Consider the following 14,726-nt stretch of genomic DNA (forward strand, 5'->3'; position numbering starts at 1 on the left):
AAACAAAACAAAACAAACAAAACCCAACAACAAAAAGAAGTTGTTTTTCCACTGTGATTACAAATCCAAGCACCAAGGACAAGTCCTGGCTTAGCTGGGAACATCCCACTCAGCCCTGAATTCCCAGCTGGCTCCAAAAATGGAACATGCAGCCCTGAGTCCCAGTGCAGGGGATGGTCCCAGTGCCTCTGACTGGTCTCAGTCACCTCCTGCTGTCTCTGTGTCATTTTCAGACTCAGCTGACACCAGCTGCAGATCCCTGCCGTTCCCAGCCTGGCCCCTGCAGATTCCACACAATCATGGAATACTTTGGGGGGGGGAGGACCTTTCAATGCCATCAAATCCAACCCTCCCATCATGACTGGAGCACCAGGAGGGGCTGAGGGAGCTGGGAAGGGGCTCAGCCTGGAGAAAAGGGGGATCAGGGGGGACCCCATGGCTCTGCACAGCTCCTGACAGGAGGGGACAGCCAGGGGGGGAAACAAGGGACAGAATGAGACAAAATGACCTTAGAGAAGGTTTAGGGTGGAGATGAGGAAAATTTCTTCATGGAAAGGGCAGTGATGGAGTCCCCATCCCTGAAAGTGTTGGAAAAACGTAGATGTGACACGGGGGGACGTGGTCAGGGGGACCGTGGTGGTGGTGCAGGGCTGATGGTCGAACTTGATGATCTTAAAGATCTTTTCCAGCTAATTCCATGAATCTGTGATTCCCACCCCTTCTGGTGGGGAAGGCAGAGCCTCCTGCAGTTCCCAGCACAGAGCCATGTGCTGTTTGCAGGAAAGGCCCAGGGCAGGTCACCCCCAGCCCCTGCCTGCTCTGGGGCTGTGCCTGAGGAGCAGGAGCAGGATGCAGCCCCGTCCCCCTGGCTCAGCCTTTTCCCCATGCTTGGCTGTCCCCAGGGAGCAGCAGGTGTTTCCCTGCCAGGGGAATTGCTCACATCCGTGGGTGGAGCACAGACACCTGAAAGAGAAAATACTTGAGGCTGATCAAGGCAGATTATAAATAGAAATGCATCTAATTAGCATCTTAATCTGCAGGTTTTCTGTTTGTTTGCAGTGGCTTTCCTACTCACAAATCCAGCTAATGCAAATTCTGTTTTTACGGAGATGATTCCCTAATTGCAATGTGCTGGAATGATGTGAGTTACTGGTGAGATCCCTGTGGATGGAGCAGGGGCTCCTGCCTGGAGCAGCTCCTTGTGGAGCCTGCCAGGGGTCAGCTCTGGGCTGGGGCAGGATGGCAGCACTCAGCTGCTGCCTTTGGGAGCCTCCTTCCCACAAATGCCATGGAAGGACACCCCAAAAACGCCAGGGGGACCCCAAACACGCTGCTGTAGGAAGGAGCAGGAGCAGAAGCCAGACCAGGCATACACTGGGCTCCCCTGTCCACCCAGCCCTAATTTAGGAAGTGTTTCTAAAATTAAAAACATAAACATGGAATATTTTCTGTTATATCAGCCTTTATCACCCCCAGAGGCTCCTTACACACACTCAGAGCACTTTGGAGAGAGAATTCCCTTTTCTGCTTCCTGCTTGAGTATTTACTCCTTCTCCTTGAGGATTCAGTATTTCCAGGGTATTTCCATTATAGTATTTCCATTTCATTTGCCTGGCTACTGGAAGCCTTGGGGTCGCCAGCACATGGGTAGGGTGGAACGAGATGAGCTTTAAGCTCCCTTCCAACCCAAAGCATTCCGTGATTCCCTGATTCTGATTCCCTGGCTGCTGGTGAGACTGATGTTTTCAGCAGCTCAGAGTGACTTGGGATTTTTGTAGCTGTAAATGAGAGCAGCTTTTGGCACAGAATTTGTTTACTCTCTGAAGCTCTGCTCTCGTCGTATCAAACATCTTGGATGCCAACCCTTCCCTTCCTTGAGAACCTCTGCTGCACTGAGGCTCCTTTCCAGAGGCATGGAGCAATTGCTCCCCAGCTGAGAGGCAGTGGGAACAGCAGGCACCTGCAGCTCCAAAATCCAGCTCTTCCCTTTTGTTCTGCGGCTGCTCTGCTGCAGCAGTGCTGCTCCCACAGCCTGGAGGGAGAGCCTGGGACCAGCCCCTGGCTGCTGAGGATCATCCCTCCCATCCCATCTTGGTCAATTCCATCCCATTTCAGGGATTTAGGGAGGAATTGTTCCCTGGGAGGGTGGGCAGGCCCTGGCGCAGGTGCCCAGAGCAGCTGGGGCTGCCCCTGCATCCCTGGCAGTGTCCAAGGCCCCAGGTCACTGCATGGAAAAGAAGAGATGATTCTGCCTTTTGCTAAGGTTTGATTGTCCCTCAGGGGCTGCAGGGAGCAGGGGGATCTGCTCTAATATTTTTATTATTACCATTATTATTTTTTGTTACCACACTCTCCAAAGCTCCACCAGCCACATGCAGCCACACCTTGGAGCATTGACTTATTTAGTACTCTTTGAATTTTCCTTTTCTTCTCCTTGTCTGCAGGGATTTCCATAAATATTTAAATGCTAATGTGAAAAAAAGAAGTGTTTTTCATTTTTACTTACCCATTTTCTTTTCTGGCTGCTCCTCTGGGCAAACCCATCTGCAGTAATTCAGGCTGGAGGAGCAGGGGGGTCCCTGCTCAGTCTGCTTGTGTCATATCAGCCACCCCTGAGTTCCTGCTGGTGAGGACTGAACCTCCAAACCCTTGGCTGCCTGCTTTGCAGAAACCTCCCAGGTCTGCCTGGTTTGTCACTGCTTTCCATTGGAGCAGGACATGCAGCCTGGGGAGAGTTCATCTGCTCCTGTCCTTCAGCTCTGAGGCCTTGGAGAGGCTCCTGGCCATGCTGGGCTGAAGAAATGAGATAAAAATGAGGAGCAGCAGCACCTCTGCCAGGGCAGGCAGCATCCGAGGCTCTGCCAGGCTTTGCCAAGGCTGAGTTTCCATTTGGTGCTGTCCTGTCCTGGCACAGGCTGTGGGAGGGGGTCAGTGCCAGCCCAGGCCAAGGCTGGAGCAGGGACCATCTGCAGCAAGAACCACAGGGCAAACGTGGCTCTTTGTACCTGGTGGGCAAAGCTGCTGCCCAGGGCGTGTGTTGGGAGGTCTGGCTTGCAGGGGATGGGAGAGGGATGGGCTGGAGAAGGGATGGGCTGGAGAAGGCATGGGAGATGGAAGGGTTGGAGAAGGGGTGCAGTGGATGCTGCTTTCCCTGCCCCAGGAGGATCCTGGGTGCAGACACAGTGCAGTGGGACACTGACACCCGAGGGTGATGCCCAAACACTGCCCTGCCTTCTTCCCTGTGCTCAGACAAGGAGAAAAATCCTCTTGGGAGCAGGGAAGGGTTTGTGTGGTGGGATGAACCCGCTCACAGGAGCCAGGATGGGCTTGTGGAGGGGGAATGTGGGTGGTGAAGGAAATGGGATGTGCAGACAAGCCAGGAGGGTCAGTGGGCATCAGCCTGACCTCACCCTGCTGAGGGCTGCAGTAAATGTGAGGAGCCTTTGGAAAATACCTGTGTGAGGGGAAGGGATCTGTGAGAGATCAGCCAAGACGAGGGGTAGCTGCACCCAGGGCAGGTGCCCAAGCCCCTCTGTCCCCTGGCTGGAAGCAGGGTGGGCAGAGCTCAGCTGAGGCTTGGCTCAGGCTTGTGTTACCTGCTCCTTTCCCCTGCAGGTGCCCGAGCTGCTGCAGCTCTGCTGGCTCTGCTCCATGTCCCACACAGCGTGGGGGGAGAGCCTTATTAGCACAGCTCTTTGTGAGATGCCCTTGAGTGATTTATTTTTTTTCCAGGTGTAAATGCCAGGGGAGGCTGTTCCAGTGCTTCCCATTCTTTCATCTCAGCAGGGTTCTGCCCTTTCTCCCAGCGTGGCTCTGACAGCAGGCTCAGAGCTGCTGCCTGTGGAATACAAAGTTCCCTGCTACAGAGCATGACAGGAATTCATTCCAGCCTGGGCTCTGCTTTTTTTTATTTATTTCTGATTTTATTTTCTCCTCGTGCTGGCTGCTCCAGGAGTCTCTGGAGAAGTTTTGAGAGTGGGGAGTGCATTGTTTAACCCCTTTCTCCTGGGAGCAGGCAGCTTGAAGATGACCCAAAGCCTTTCCCAGATCAGTCATGGAATAGCCTCAGCTGGAAGGGATGCATTAAGATATCAAAGTACAAATCCTGGCCTTGCACAGACCCCCAACAATCCCAGCCTGTGCCTGAGAGCATTGTCCAAACCCTCCTGGAGCTGTGGCAGCTTTGGGGCTGTGCCCATTCCCTCAGGCAGGGACACCTCCCATTGTCCTGGGTGCTCCCAGCCCTGTCCAGCCTGGCCTTGGGCACTGCCAGGGATCCAGGGGCAGCCCCAGCTGCTCTGGGCACCTGTGCCAGGGCCTCCCCACCCTCACAGAGAAGGATTTCACCGTGATATCCCATCTAACCCTACCCCCTTTCAGTTTAAATCCATTCCCTGTGCCCTGTCCCTCCATCCTCGTCCCCAGTCCCTCCCCAGCTCTCCTGGAGTCCCTTCAGGGGCTCTGAGCTCTCCCTGGAGCTTCTCCCCTCCAGGTGAGCCCCCCAGGTGTCCCAGCCTGGCTCCAGCCCTGGGGCAGCTCCCTGGCTGCAGCATCTGCTCCCGCTGGCTCTGTGAGTGCAGCTGGGGCTGCCTGGAGAGCAGCAGCTCCAGGCTGAGCTCCCCTGCCTGTGCCCAGCCCCGGGACGGATCTGCAGCTGCTCAGCCTCTCCCCTGCCTGGCCCCGGGCCCTGCTGGAGGATGCTGGCAGCAGTTTGGGGCTGTGCTGCCAGCCAGGGCCGCCCGTGCCAGGAGAGCAGCTGGGCCCAGAGGCAGTGCCAGCCCTTCCCCGTGCCCTGGCTCTGCTGGGCAGGGCAGGGACACCGGGAAGGGCTTTGTCCTGCACCCAGGGAGCTGCTGGGGAGAGGCTTTCCTCAGGAATAATTGCAGTGCAATTCATATACATGTGGTTTTTTGAGGAAGTTTCAGACTCTCCCCGTCAGGAGCCTTTCATGCTCTATTAATGATCACGGGCTGTCCAAATCCAGAGGGAGCCCAGAGCAGCCCCAGTGCCCTTGGACAGGATCTCCTGTGAGCCCAGGGAGGGCACTGCTGGCCCGGGTGAGCTGGGGAGGGTGGGTGGGCTCAGGTGCCCCCAGGAGCCACTCCAGGGTTGGGACACGCTCCACAGGGAGCAGGGAGCCGGGCAGGTCTCACCCTCCTGCTCTGAGCAGGGTGGGGAAGGTGGGGAAAGGCAGGAGCTGATGATTTCAGTGGGCTGGGATTACCAGGAGCTGCTGGGAATGCAGCCTGCTCCCAGGGAATGGGAGTGCTGGAGGGCTGGGGTGGATGGGGATCACTGGGGAGAGCAGACCCAGTCTTTCCCCAGTCTAATTAATGTTAATTAGCTACAATTAGTGCTCGTGACCTCTGTTGGCAGCCAAGATGGCTGACAGCAGGGACGGGCATTCCTCACTTCCACGCAATAAATCAAGCTAAAGGTGCTCAGTTATTCAGCCTATCATTCCGCATTTCATGAAAGAGATCTGTGCACATACATCAGTGCTGCTGAGCCCCAACCCCTGCAGGAGCAGGGATGGCTCCCATCAATCCCAGCAGTGCCAGGCAGGCTCTGGATCACTGAGCTGCATCTCTCAGGTGCTGGGAACTCACCCGAGCACAGGATTCCAGCAGGGAGTGACCCACAGTGAGGGTGCTGCTGGTCCTGCAGGGAGATGTGGCTTGGAGAGAGGTCCCACCTGGAGGATGAGGGGGAATTCCTGAGCTGGGACGGGCTGGAAGGTCCCTGTTGAAGGCAGGGTGATGATTCAGCTGGGCCCTGCTTTGCCGTGGTGTCTTCTCCCATCTCTTCTCCTAGGGAACAAGAGTGAGCAGCCTTCCCTGGTATCTAACAGCCTTGGAAATCAGGGGAGCTTTCCTCATGGGAAGGGCTGCCCAGGGCAGCACTGGAGCCTCCATCCCTGCAGGGATTTAAAACCATGATGATGTGGCACTTGGGGACACGCGTTAGTGCTGGGGAATGGGTGGACTTTCCTTTTCCAAGGGCCTTTTTAAGCTGAATAATTCCATGGTTCTCCCCATGCCAGCAGCATTCCCATGGCGTACTTGGAGGAGGACTCTGCCTCTTGCTCTGCAGGGTTTGTGGCTGGGCTGCCCGTGCATCCTGTGCCCTCCCTGTGCCAGGACTGCGTGGATAAATGCCCCACCAGGCTGGCACAGTGTATCAATCTTGTTTAATAGACTGGAAAGCTGCTTGCACTGTGCAGGTCGGGGGAGCAGGGTGATGGATTGCACCTTCCCCGAGCCCAGCGCCGCTGATATATAATGAAATATTTATGATTTATTCCAGCTAATAAACTGGAGTGAAGTGTGTGATGGATGGGAGCAGATGGGGGATCTGTGCAGGCAGTTTTCCTGGTGTGGGGGCAGGGAAAGGTGGATGCCTGTGACAGAGAGGCAGCGCTCGGCCACCCATCCCACAGAGGGGATGGATTATCTAATTCCTATAAAAAGCCTTTAGCACCTGCCCTATAATCATTTATCCACCCCACGTGGCTTTTCTCCAGCACAGGAGCCTCTGGGAATGGGAACAAACCATTTCTCTTTGCACTGGCCTTGGGAGCTTGTGCCCAGAGGGAGGGGAAGAGAGGCAGAGTGAGCACAGCAGTGTCACTGCAGTGCCACCCTCAGCAGCTGCCCAGCCCCACTGCGTCTGTGCCACCTGCAAAAAAATCCTTCCCAGGAGTTTAGGAGGGTGGTGAGACACTAAACTGCCCTGGAAAGAGCAGGGAAACTTGAAAGCACGTGGGAAATGTGACAGGCACGTGGAGCTTGTGGCTGCAGGGGGATTCCAAAGCCTGGGAAGGAGCATTCCCATGCCCTGATCTGCAGGCAGGAAAGCTCTGCTGAAAGGAGGAGGATGGAGGAGAATAGAGGAGGACCTTCCTGCCAGCATCCTCTGAGTGCTCAGGGGGACCATCACAAGCCCTGGCTGGTCCCCATCCAGCTGTGGGTGCTGGGCTTGGAGACTTGCTCCTGCAAAATGCTCACCTGCCAAAGGGGGTTTGAGCTCCCAGATTTTGGCTCTGCTCTCCCAGAGGTGTGGATCAGGATCAGGGTTCAGGCTCTTCATCAGCTGCCTGGGCTGCTGGACCAATCCTACCTGGAAAATAAATCCTGACCTAATGAGTGAGGTGTGTGTGCCAGAGGCTGAGCTCTGCCCCAGCCTGGTGGAGCAGCAGCACCAGCAGCGGTTCCAGGGAGGTGGGAGGCAGGGAGGAGCTAATGCCAGGGTACAGCAAAGATCCAGAGCCTCCTGCCCACTGCTCCTGGCGTGTGAGGCCACTCCTCATCCCACAGGGGCTCCTCCTCACCCCCAGCTGTTCCCTTTGCGCCTGATCAGCCTCTGGATCAGTGTGCTTGGGGATCCTCTGCTGAAAGGCACCAAGAAGGGCAAAGATTGATTATTCCCTGCAAGCTGGGAGCTTGCTGGTCCCCCACACATTTACTCGCTGGGTGAGAGCAGCAATTCCAGAGGAATGCAGGAGGGTGTGCTCAGCTCTTCCCTCTGGAAATGAGGAATCCTCACGGCAGGAGAGCAGCTGACAGCAGGGAGTTCCTCCTGGAATTTGGGGAAAAAAAAAAATAAGCAAAGGCTCCCAAAGGAGCAAGGTGCACCGTGTGGTCTGAAGGAGCCCTGCTGGCTGCCCGTGGGTGGCACACGGTGGCTGTCCCCAGAGGAGCTCTCTGTGTCACCTGGAGGAATGGCTGTGAGACATTCCTGCTCCCTGTCCCCACTCTGAGGAGCACTGGGCTGGGCTCTGCATGGAGCCAAAAGTTTGCAAAAATCAGGAGTGATTCATTAACAGCAAAAGGGTCTAATTAATATTTGAAAGTGCTCCAAGCACATCCTCTGCTGGCAGGGAGGAGCCCCCCAGCATCCCCTGGAGCTCCGGGCTGGAGCACGAACTGCTCAGAGCAGGAGGCTGAAATAATCAGCAAAATAATTTGCCTTTCTAAAGGACATTTGCTGTTTCTTGGCGTTTTCTGCTGTGCAGCACTTGGTCTGCTGGAGCTGTGGCAGGCGTGGGAGGACATCACAGCTGCAAAGAACCACATCCCTGGGAATGATGCTGGTGGCACTGGACTGTGGGCTTTGGTAGCAACCTGGCAGTGCCCATCCTTGGATGGGAGAGCACCCAGGGCGCAGCCAGGCCAGCAACATCCCTGCTCTCAGATCAGCTGTGGCAGGACAAAAGGATTCCACTGATCTCCCCCTTGCAAGTGGATTCTCTTGTGTGCACCACACTCAAAGGGCAGCACCAGCTCCTCTGCCCTAACAGACCTTTTCACTCTCCCAGAGCTGGCACCACCCCTGAAATAGCCTGGGAAGCACCTGCCGGGTCCCTGTGGAGCCCTGAGCACCAAGGAGGAGGTGCGGGGGTCCCGTGGGGCAGGGAGGCAGCTCCCGGGGGCCGGGGGAGCCTGGTGGCAGCTCTGTGACAGCTCTGTGACAGTTTGCAAATCGCGGTGGCACCGCCTGCTCCGGGCCAGCCCCGCTGCCACTCCCGGCTCGCGCGTCTGTGCTGTCACTGCCACCAAGCTGGTGACACCTGTTGGCAAACAGGCACGGGCTCCCGAGGGACGGCTGTGCCCCAGGCAGGCTGGTGAGCCTGGGGTGGGCCCACCTCTCCTCATCACCCCTGTGCAGGCTTGGAATCCTGCACCCACAGAGCCCCAGTGCAAAGCCAGCACTGTCCCCGTTTGCCCAGCACATCCCAGAACATCCCTGACCTCTGTCTACACCAGGCTGAAGTCACCTGATTTACCTAAAAAGTCCTTTTTTGTGCATACTTCAGCTACCTTAGAGCTCCCCAAAGCCACTCAGTGTTTCCTTTCCTGAGCCCAAGTGTTCCCCAGGTCAATAGCTGGTCATGGCTTTGATGTGGGAGCTGTGCTGTGTTTGCCAGGAACAAACCACCCTGTACAGGTGAGGGTGTTGACACAGGAGAGGGTTTGATCCTGCAGCTCAGCTCGAGGAGCAGAGGGGCTCTCGTTGTTCTCCACACCCTGGGAATCAGCTCCAGCAGCCTCTGGGTGCCCACGAGGTCTCAGCACTCACTGAAGGAGGTGCTCAAACTGCAGCAGAGTCCCAAGGGCCCTTCTGTGTTTGCAGTGAGGATTTTGCAACTTGAGGAACCTCGTGGCAGAAATCTCTGCAGTTTGAGTTGGGAAATGTTGGTCTCCATTGCCTGTGTCTCCTGCATCTCTCTGGGTGGTGAGGGCTGAAGCAGGTTATCCAGAGCAGCTGTGGCTGCCCCTGGATCCCTGGAGGTGTCCAAGGCCAGGCTGGACAGGGCTTGGAGCACCCTGGGATAGTGGAAGGTGTCCCTGCCATGGCAGGGGTGGAACAAGATGAGTTTTAAAGTCCCTCCAACCCAAACCTTCCCCTAATTCTACGTTTTTTACTGGATAAATATATCTGTAACTGCCTGTAACTCCAGCAAAGGGCAGCCCCCACCAGCACAGAGCCTGCTCAGTATGCAGCTCAGCAGAGCTTTTAACATTTCACAGAACAGATGCCCACTGAGCATCTTGAAACAAATCCAAAGGTAGCAGTGACGGCTGCTGTCAGGGAGCAGCAATCCCACGGCCCCACGTGCCACGAGGTGCTGCTGCCACGGCTCTGTGTGCTGTGCCCCAGGCAGGCAGGGCAGGAGAGGGGGTGTCACAGACCCTCCTCTCATCTGCCAAAATTCCCTTTCTGCTGCAGCTGGACCAGGGCAGGGAGTGCTGGTTGTGGTTCTGAGCTGCATCCTGCTGGATGGAGCAGCTGGGATGGATGGGACACAGCAGCAGCAGCTCCATCCAGGGCTGGGGGATGGATGGATGGGGCAGGGACTCACCTGTGACCCCCAGCAGGACAGGCACAGGTGAGTCATGGGGTAAGAACTCACCTGTGACCCCCAGCAGGACAGGCACAGTCCTTGCTGTGGCTCTCAGGGCAGCCCCACGTTGGAGGTGACACTCAGCCCTGCTGGGGACAGTCAGTAAATTCAGTGAGTAAATTCAGCATCTCCTTTTAAGTGGTGTGGAATCCCCCACTGGCTGGGGAGGCAGGGAGTGCTGCCTGATGTGCTGGGCTGGAAGCAGATGGTGCAGGGCAGAGGGTGACAGGGCTGTCCTCAGTGGATGGCGTCCCCAGGGCACTCGGGGCTGTCAGCGTGGGCACTGACAGCCAGGGCCTGCTGCTGGAGAGGAGGAGATGGGGGGAATTACAGAGCTGGGCCCAGGAGCTCCCAGCAGTCACAATGATAATGTGACAGATCCCCTGCCTGGGCTGTGCTGCCCGTGCAATGCAGGGATCTGTGTGGGGAGCAGAGCTGCCAGGGATCACTCACCCATCAGGGCAGAGGGGGAGTAAATGTGGCTGGTTTCCTGTGCTGACACCCCAGAGAGTGACATGGGAGCTGTGTGCCACTGGGGCAGGGCTGAATTCCCTCTCCTCTCCCCATCTTCTCTCTGTGAATAAGCAGCTCCTGCCTCTCCCAGTGGCACCAGTTAATCACTGTCCCCTGTCCCACCGTGTGTCAGTCACACACCCCAGGATCAGGGAGCAGGAGGCAGTTCATCACAGCAGCCACAACTTCCTCCCCACTCCAAACACCCAGAGAGCCCCCGTTTCAAACTCTCCCCAACTCCAGAACATTCCAGGCAGCCTTCAGCAGTCACAGAGCGCCAAGGGGCAGGGAAATACAGGAACAATCAATCATTCCTTGGCTGGGCTGAGCTGCTCAGGATTTTGGCAGGTTCCAGCTGAGCAGGGACAGAGCTCTTCTGGGGAGCAGCCTGGATTTTCAGCACTGATTCTGATGTTTCCTTGCCCTGACAGTTTAAATCTCTGGGCCTTTGCTGCACCACGGTGCCAGAGGTGAGCTGGAAATGGGCTGTGAAAACTGCATCATGCTGGCACATCCTGTGGTACCTGGGCTGGGCTGATTATGGGATCACACCTGTGGGAAGGACAGGTTGGACCAAACATCTTGCTCAAGACAGGCTCATCTTCCCAATGTCATTCTCCACCTTTTTTTTTTTTTTTGTGGAATCACAGAATGGTTTTGTTTGGAAGGACCTTAAAGCTCATCTCATTCCACCTTCCACTATCCCAGGCTGTTCCAAGCCCTGTCCAGCCTGGCCTTGGACACTTCCAGGGATCCAGGGGCAGCCACAGCTTCTCTGGGCACCCTGTGCCAGGGCCTGCCCACCCTCACAGCCAAGAATTGCTTCCCAGTATCCATCCCTTGCAGCAGTGGGAGCCCATTCCCCCTTGCAGCGCCAGCTGAGTGCCACATCCCCATGCCAGGAGAGGCAGAGGGGGTGAAGGAGCAGCCTCTGATGGAGCTGTGTGTTTTCCAGGAGACACGGCAGCCTACAAGGATGGGGTGTACTGGATCAAGGGCCGCACCTCGGTGGACATCATCAAGAACGGGGGGTTCAAGGTCAGCGCGCTGGAGGTGGAGCGGCAGCTGCTGGCACACCCCCACATCACAGGTGTGTGCTGACATCCCGTGGCATTTCCCTCGCCCTCACACCTGTGCCCAGCTGTGCCCAGGTCCCTGAGGGTCCCTGCTGTCCCTGCAGACGTGGCGGTGATCGGGCCCCCGGACGCGGTGTGGGGACAGCGGGTCAGCGCCGTGGTGAAGCTGCGCCAGGGCCAGATGCTCTCCGTGAAGGACCTCAAGGACTGGGCCAGGTAAAACCCCAGGAGGGGACAGGGAGCAGGCTCAAAGCCAGCAGTGTCCTCATGGAGAGGATCACAGAGTCACGGAATGGTTTAGGTGCGAGGGGATCTTAAGGCTCACCCAGTGTCACCCCTTCCGTGGGCAGGGACACCTTCACTAGGCCAGGGTGCTCCCAGCCCTGTCCAGCCTGGCCTTGGATGCTTCCAGGGGATCCAAGGGCAGCCACAATTTCTCTGGGCAATTGTGCCGGAGCCTCTTCACCCTCCCAGGGAAGAATTTCTTCCCAATATCCCATCCATCCCTTCCCTTTGGCAGTTTGAAGCCATTCCCCCTTGTCCAAGCACTCCAGGCCCGATAACAAAGTTCTCATAGAAAGTCTCTTCTTCTCCCACCTGAACAAGCCCACCTCTCTCAGCTTTTCCTCACAGGAGAGATGAGCTGCTCATCCCTAAATCCCGTGCTGGGGACATTGGTGACCCAGCCAGGAGATCCCTCCATGCCCCACCTGCAGCCTTGGGGATCCCCCAGGCTGTTCTGGGGGTGCCGGGCAGGGGGCTTTGCCCAGGCCCCCCTCCAGAGTGTTCCCTGCACGTCTCCTCCCGTGGCTGTCCCCAGCCCCGTGACGGGGACGCGGCTGTCCCCAGCCCCGTGACGGGGATCTGGCTGTCCCCAGCCCCGTGACGGGGATCTGGCTGTCCCCAGCCCTGTGATGGGGATCTGGCTGTCCCCAGCCCCGTGACGGGGATGTGGCTGTCCCCAGCCCTGTGACAGAGATGCGGCTGTCCCCAGCCCCGTGACGGGGATGTGGCTGTCCCCAGCCCTGTGATGGGGATCTGGCTGTCCCCAGCCCCGTGACGGGGATCTGGCTGTCCCCAGCCCTGTGACAGAGATGCGGCTGTCCCCAGCCCCGTGACGGGGATCTGGCTGTCCCCAGCCCTGTGACAGAGATGCGGCTGTCCCCAGCCCTGTGACGGGGATCTGGCTGTCCCCAGCCCCGTGATGGGGACGCGGCTCCGGAGCCCTTGAACGCGAATCCCCCGCAGGGCCCGGCTGCGCTCCCCGCCCGTCTCTCCCTCTCGCGCTGTCTCTCCCCTTTAGTTTTTATGTCACTTAGGCTGGCCGGGCCCCGTTCTCGCCCTGCTGGCAGGAGACACATGTCCCTCCTCAGAGTGATTCATTTTGCGGCTCTCGCCGTGCCCGGCGCTCCGCGGCGACAGGCGCCATCCCGAGCTGGCCGGGCGCTGGTGGCGGGGGGAGGCCGCCCTGGCATCTCACCCTGGAGCCAGTGCCAGGCGCTGGGCACGGCCCGGCCTTGGTGACACACGGGCAGCAGAAGGCAGCAGAGCCCTCCCTGCGCTCGGGATGGGGCTGGGATCGCTGATCGGTCACCAATCCCCGGGAGGGACTCACCTGGGCACCTCGGGGCTGGCACCAGGAGCGCGTGGGGCCCTGCACTCCTCACAGCGCTGTCCTTGCCCTGGGGACATCGCTGATCCCAGCTGCAGGGCCTGCAGAGACAAACTGGGAACGAACATCCTGCCACATCTCTGGGAGAGCTGAGCTTAAATGGGCTCCTGGGCCGTGGGTGGGTGTCCCAGCTGGGGCTGGTTGGGCTCCTGGGAAGGCTCAGCTGGCCCTGCCCAGCCCTGACAGCCCAGTTTGGTGTTCCAGGGACACCATGGCTCCCTACGCCATCCCGACAGAGCTGATCGTGGTGGAGGAGATCCCGCGCAACCAGATGGGCAAAGTCAACAAGAAGGAGCTGCTGAAACGCTTTTACCCAGGCTAGGGCCCACCTGGGGGGCTTGGCCCTGATCCAGGGCATTCTGCCCCTGTGGAGGAGCCAGGGGATCATCCCTGGCAGCTCTGGGCTCACTGACTGCAGCCTAGCCCTTGATGAATGTCCAATAACAATAGGGTTTGTCCCTCCTGGCTGAGCTGAGCCAGAGCTGCAGGGTTGGGGTTTCCTTGTGGGGAGCCCTTTGCAGGAATCACAGAATGGTTTGGGTTGGAAGGGACCTTAAAGTGCATCCAGTGCCACCCCTGCCATGGCAGGGACACCTCCCACTGTCCCAGGGTGCTCCAAGCCCTGTCCAACCTTGGGCACTGCCAGGGATCCAGGGACAGCCCCAGCTGCTCTGGGCACCTGTGCCAGGGCCTGCCCACCCTCACAGAGAATGATTTCCCAGCAGAAATAAAGAATAAATCTAAAATCACACACAAATACTGACTCTGTTATCCAGTTCATCTGCCACCACCAAGTGACCCCAGTGCTCTATTGATGAATCCCACATTTCATGATGAATCCTACATTTCAGCGTGGAAGTTTGGCCTGTTTGACTCCACACATGAGCTGCCAGCCCCAGGGGGGTGATGGTGCCAGTGGGGCACAGCAGCCCCCATCCTTGGGTCCATCTGCTCTGGTCCTGTCCAGTGCTGAGGGGTGACAGGCAGCCCCAGCTTTCCCAGCAGCTGGTGGGGCTCTGGAAGCACCAGGGAGGGCAGGAGGAACAGGGAGCACGAGTAATTACAGGGATTCCTTTGTTAGGTTCACCAGAGCCCCAAAAATCTGGGAGGACATGGAGGGGACCATGGAGGGACCATGGCAGGCACACGGTGCTGGGCAGAGCAGGCAGGGAGAGGCTGGGATGAGAGTGGGGCTGGGAAAAGGGGAAGGGGGTGTGGATGGGGACAGGATTTCTCCAGCCCACTGCACTGGGGTCTGGCCATCGGCCCCCTCTGTCCATCCCAACACCCTGCCCACTGTGGCATCTCCTGGATTTCCGTACTTCGGGCTCAGAAGGACCTGAGATGGGGACACGAGGGACTCCCAGAGCTCCTGAGGCGCCTCTCAGTGTGTGTCTGTCCCACGTGGCAGGCACAGGGACTCACACGTGTGCAACCCACAGCAGCGGGAGGGCCCCGGCCCATCCTTTGTTAAAACATCAACGATGCAGTAAATTTTTTAACTTACCAAATAGATCAATATCAAATTATCATGTCTCGCATTCATAACTCTTAAGCAAGC

General features: G+C 57.7%; 1 protein-coding gene across 1 annotated transcript in view; it reads left to right on the forward strand.

Annotated features, from left to right (window-relative positions):
* Positions 1-13,922, forward strand: part of ACSF3 (acyl-CoA synthetase family member 3) — a 52,286-nt gene extending 38,364 nt beyond the window's left edge. Inside the window, exons 8-10 of the mRNA XM_063168206.1 lie at positions 11,373-11,507; positions 11,598-11,709; positions 13,370-13,922. Of these exons, the coding sequence (XP_063024276.1) occupies positions 11,373-11,507; positions 11,598-11,709; positions 13,370-13,487 (365 nt within the window). The 3' untranslated portion in view covers positions 13,488-13,922. The remainder of the gene's footprint in view (positions 1-11,372; positions 11,508-11,597; positions 11,710-13,369) is intronic.
* Positions 13,923-14,726: the final 804 nt, after the last annotated feature.

Source organism: Melospiza melodia, chromosome 13 (genome assembly GCF_035770615.1).
Source record: "Melospiza melodia melodia isolate bMelMel2 chromosome 13, bMelMel2.pri, whole genome shotgun sequence".
Lineage (NCBI taxonomy): Eukaryota > Metazoa > Chordata > Aves > Passeriformes > Passerellidae > Melospiza > Melospiza melodia.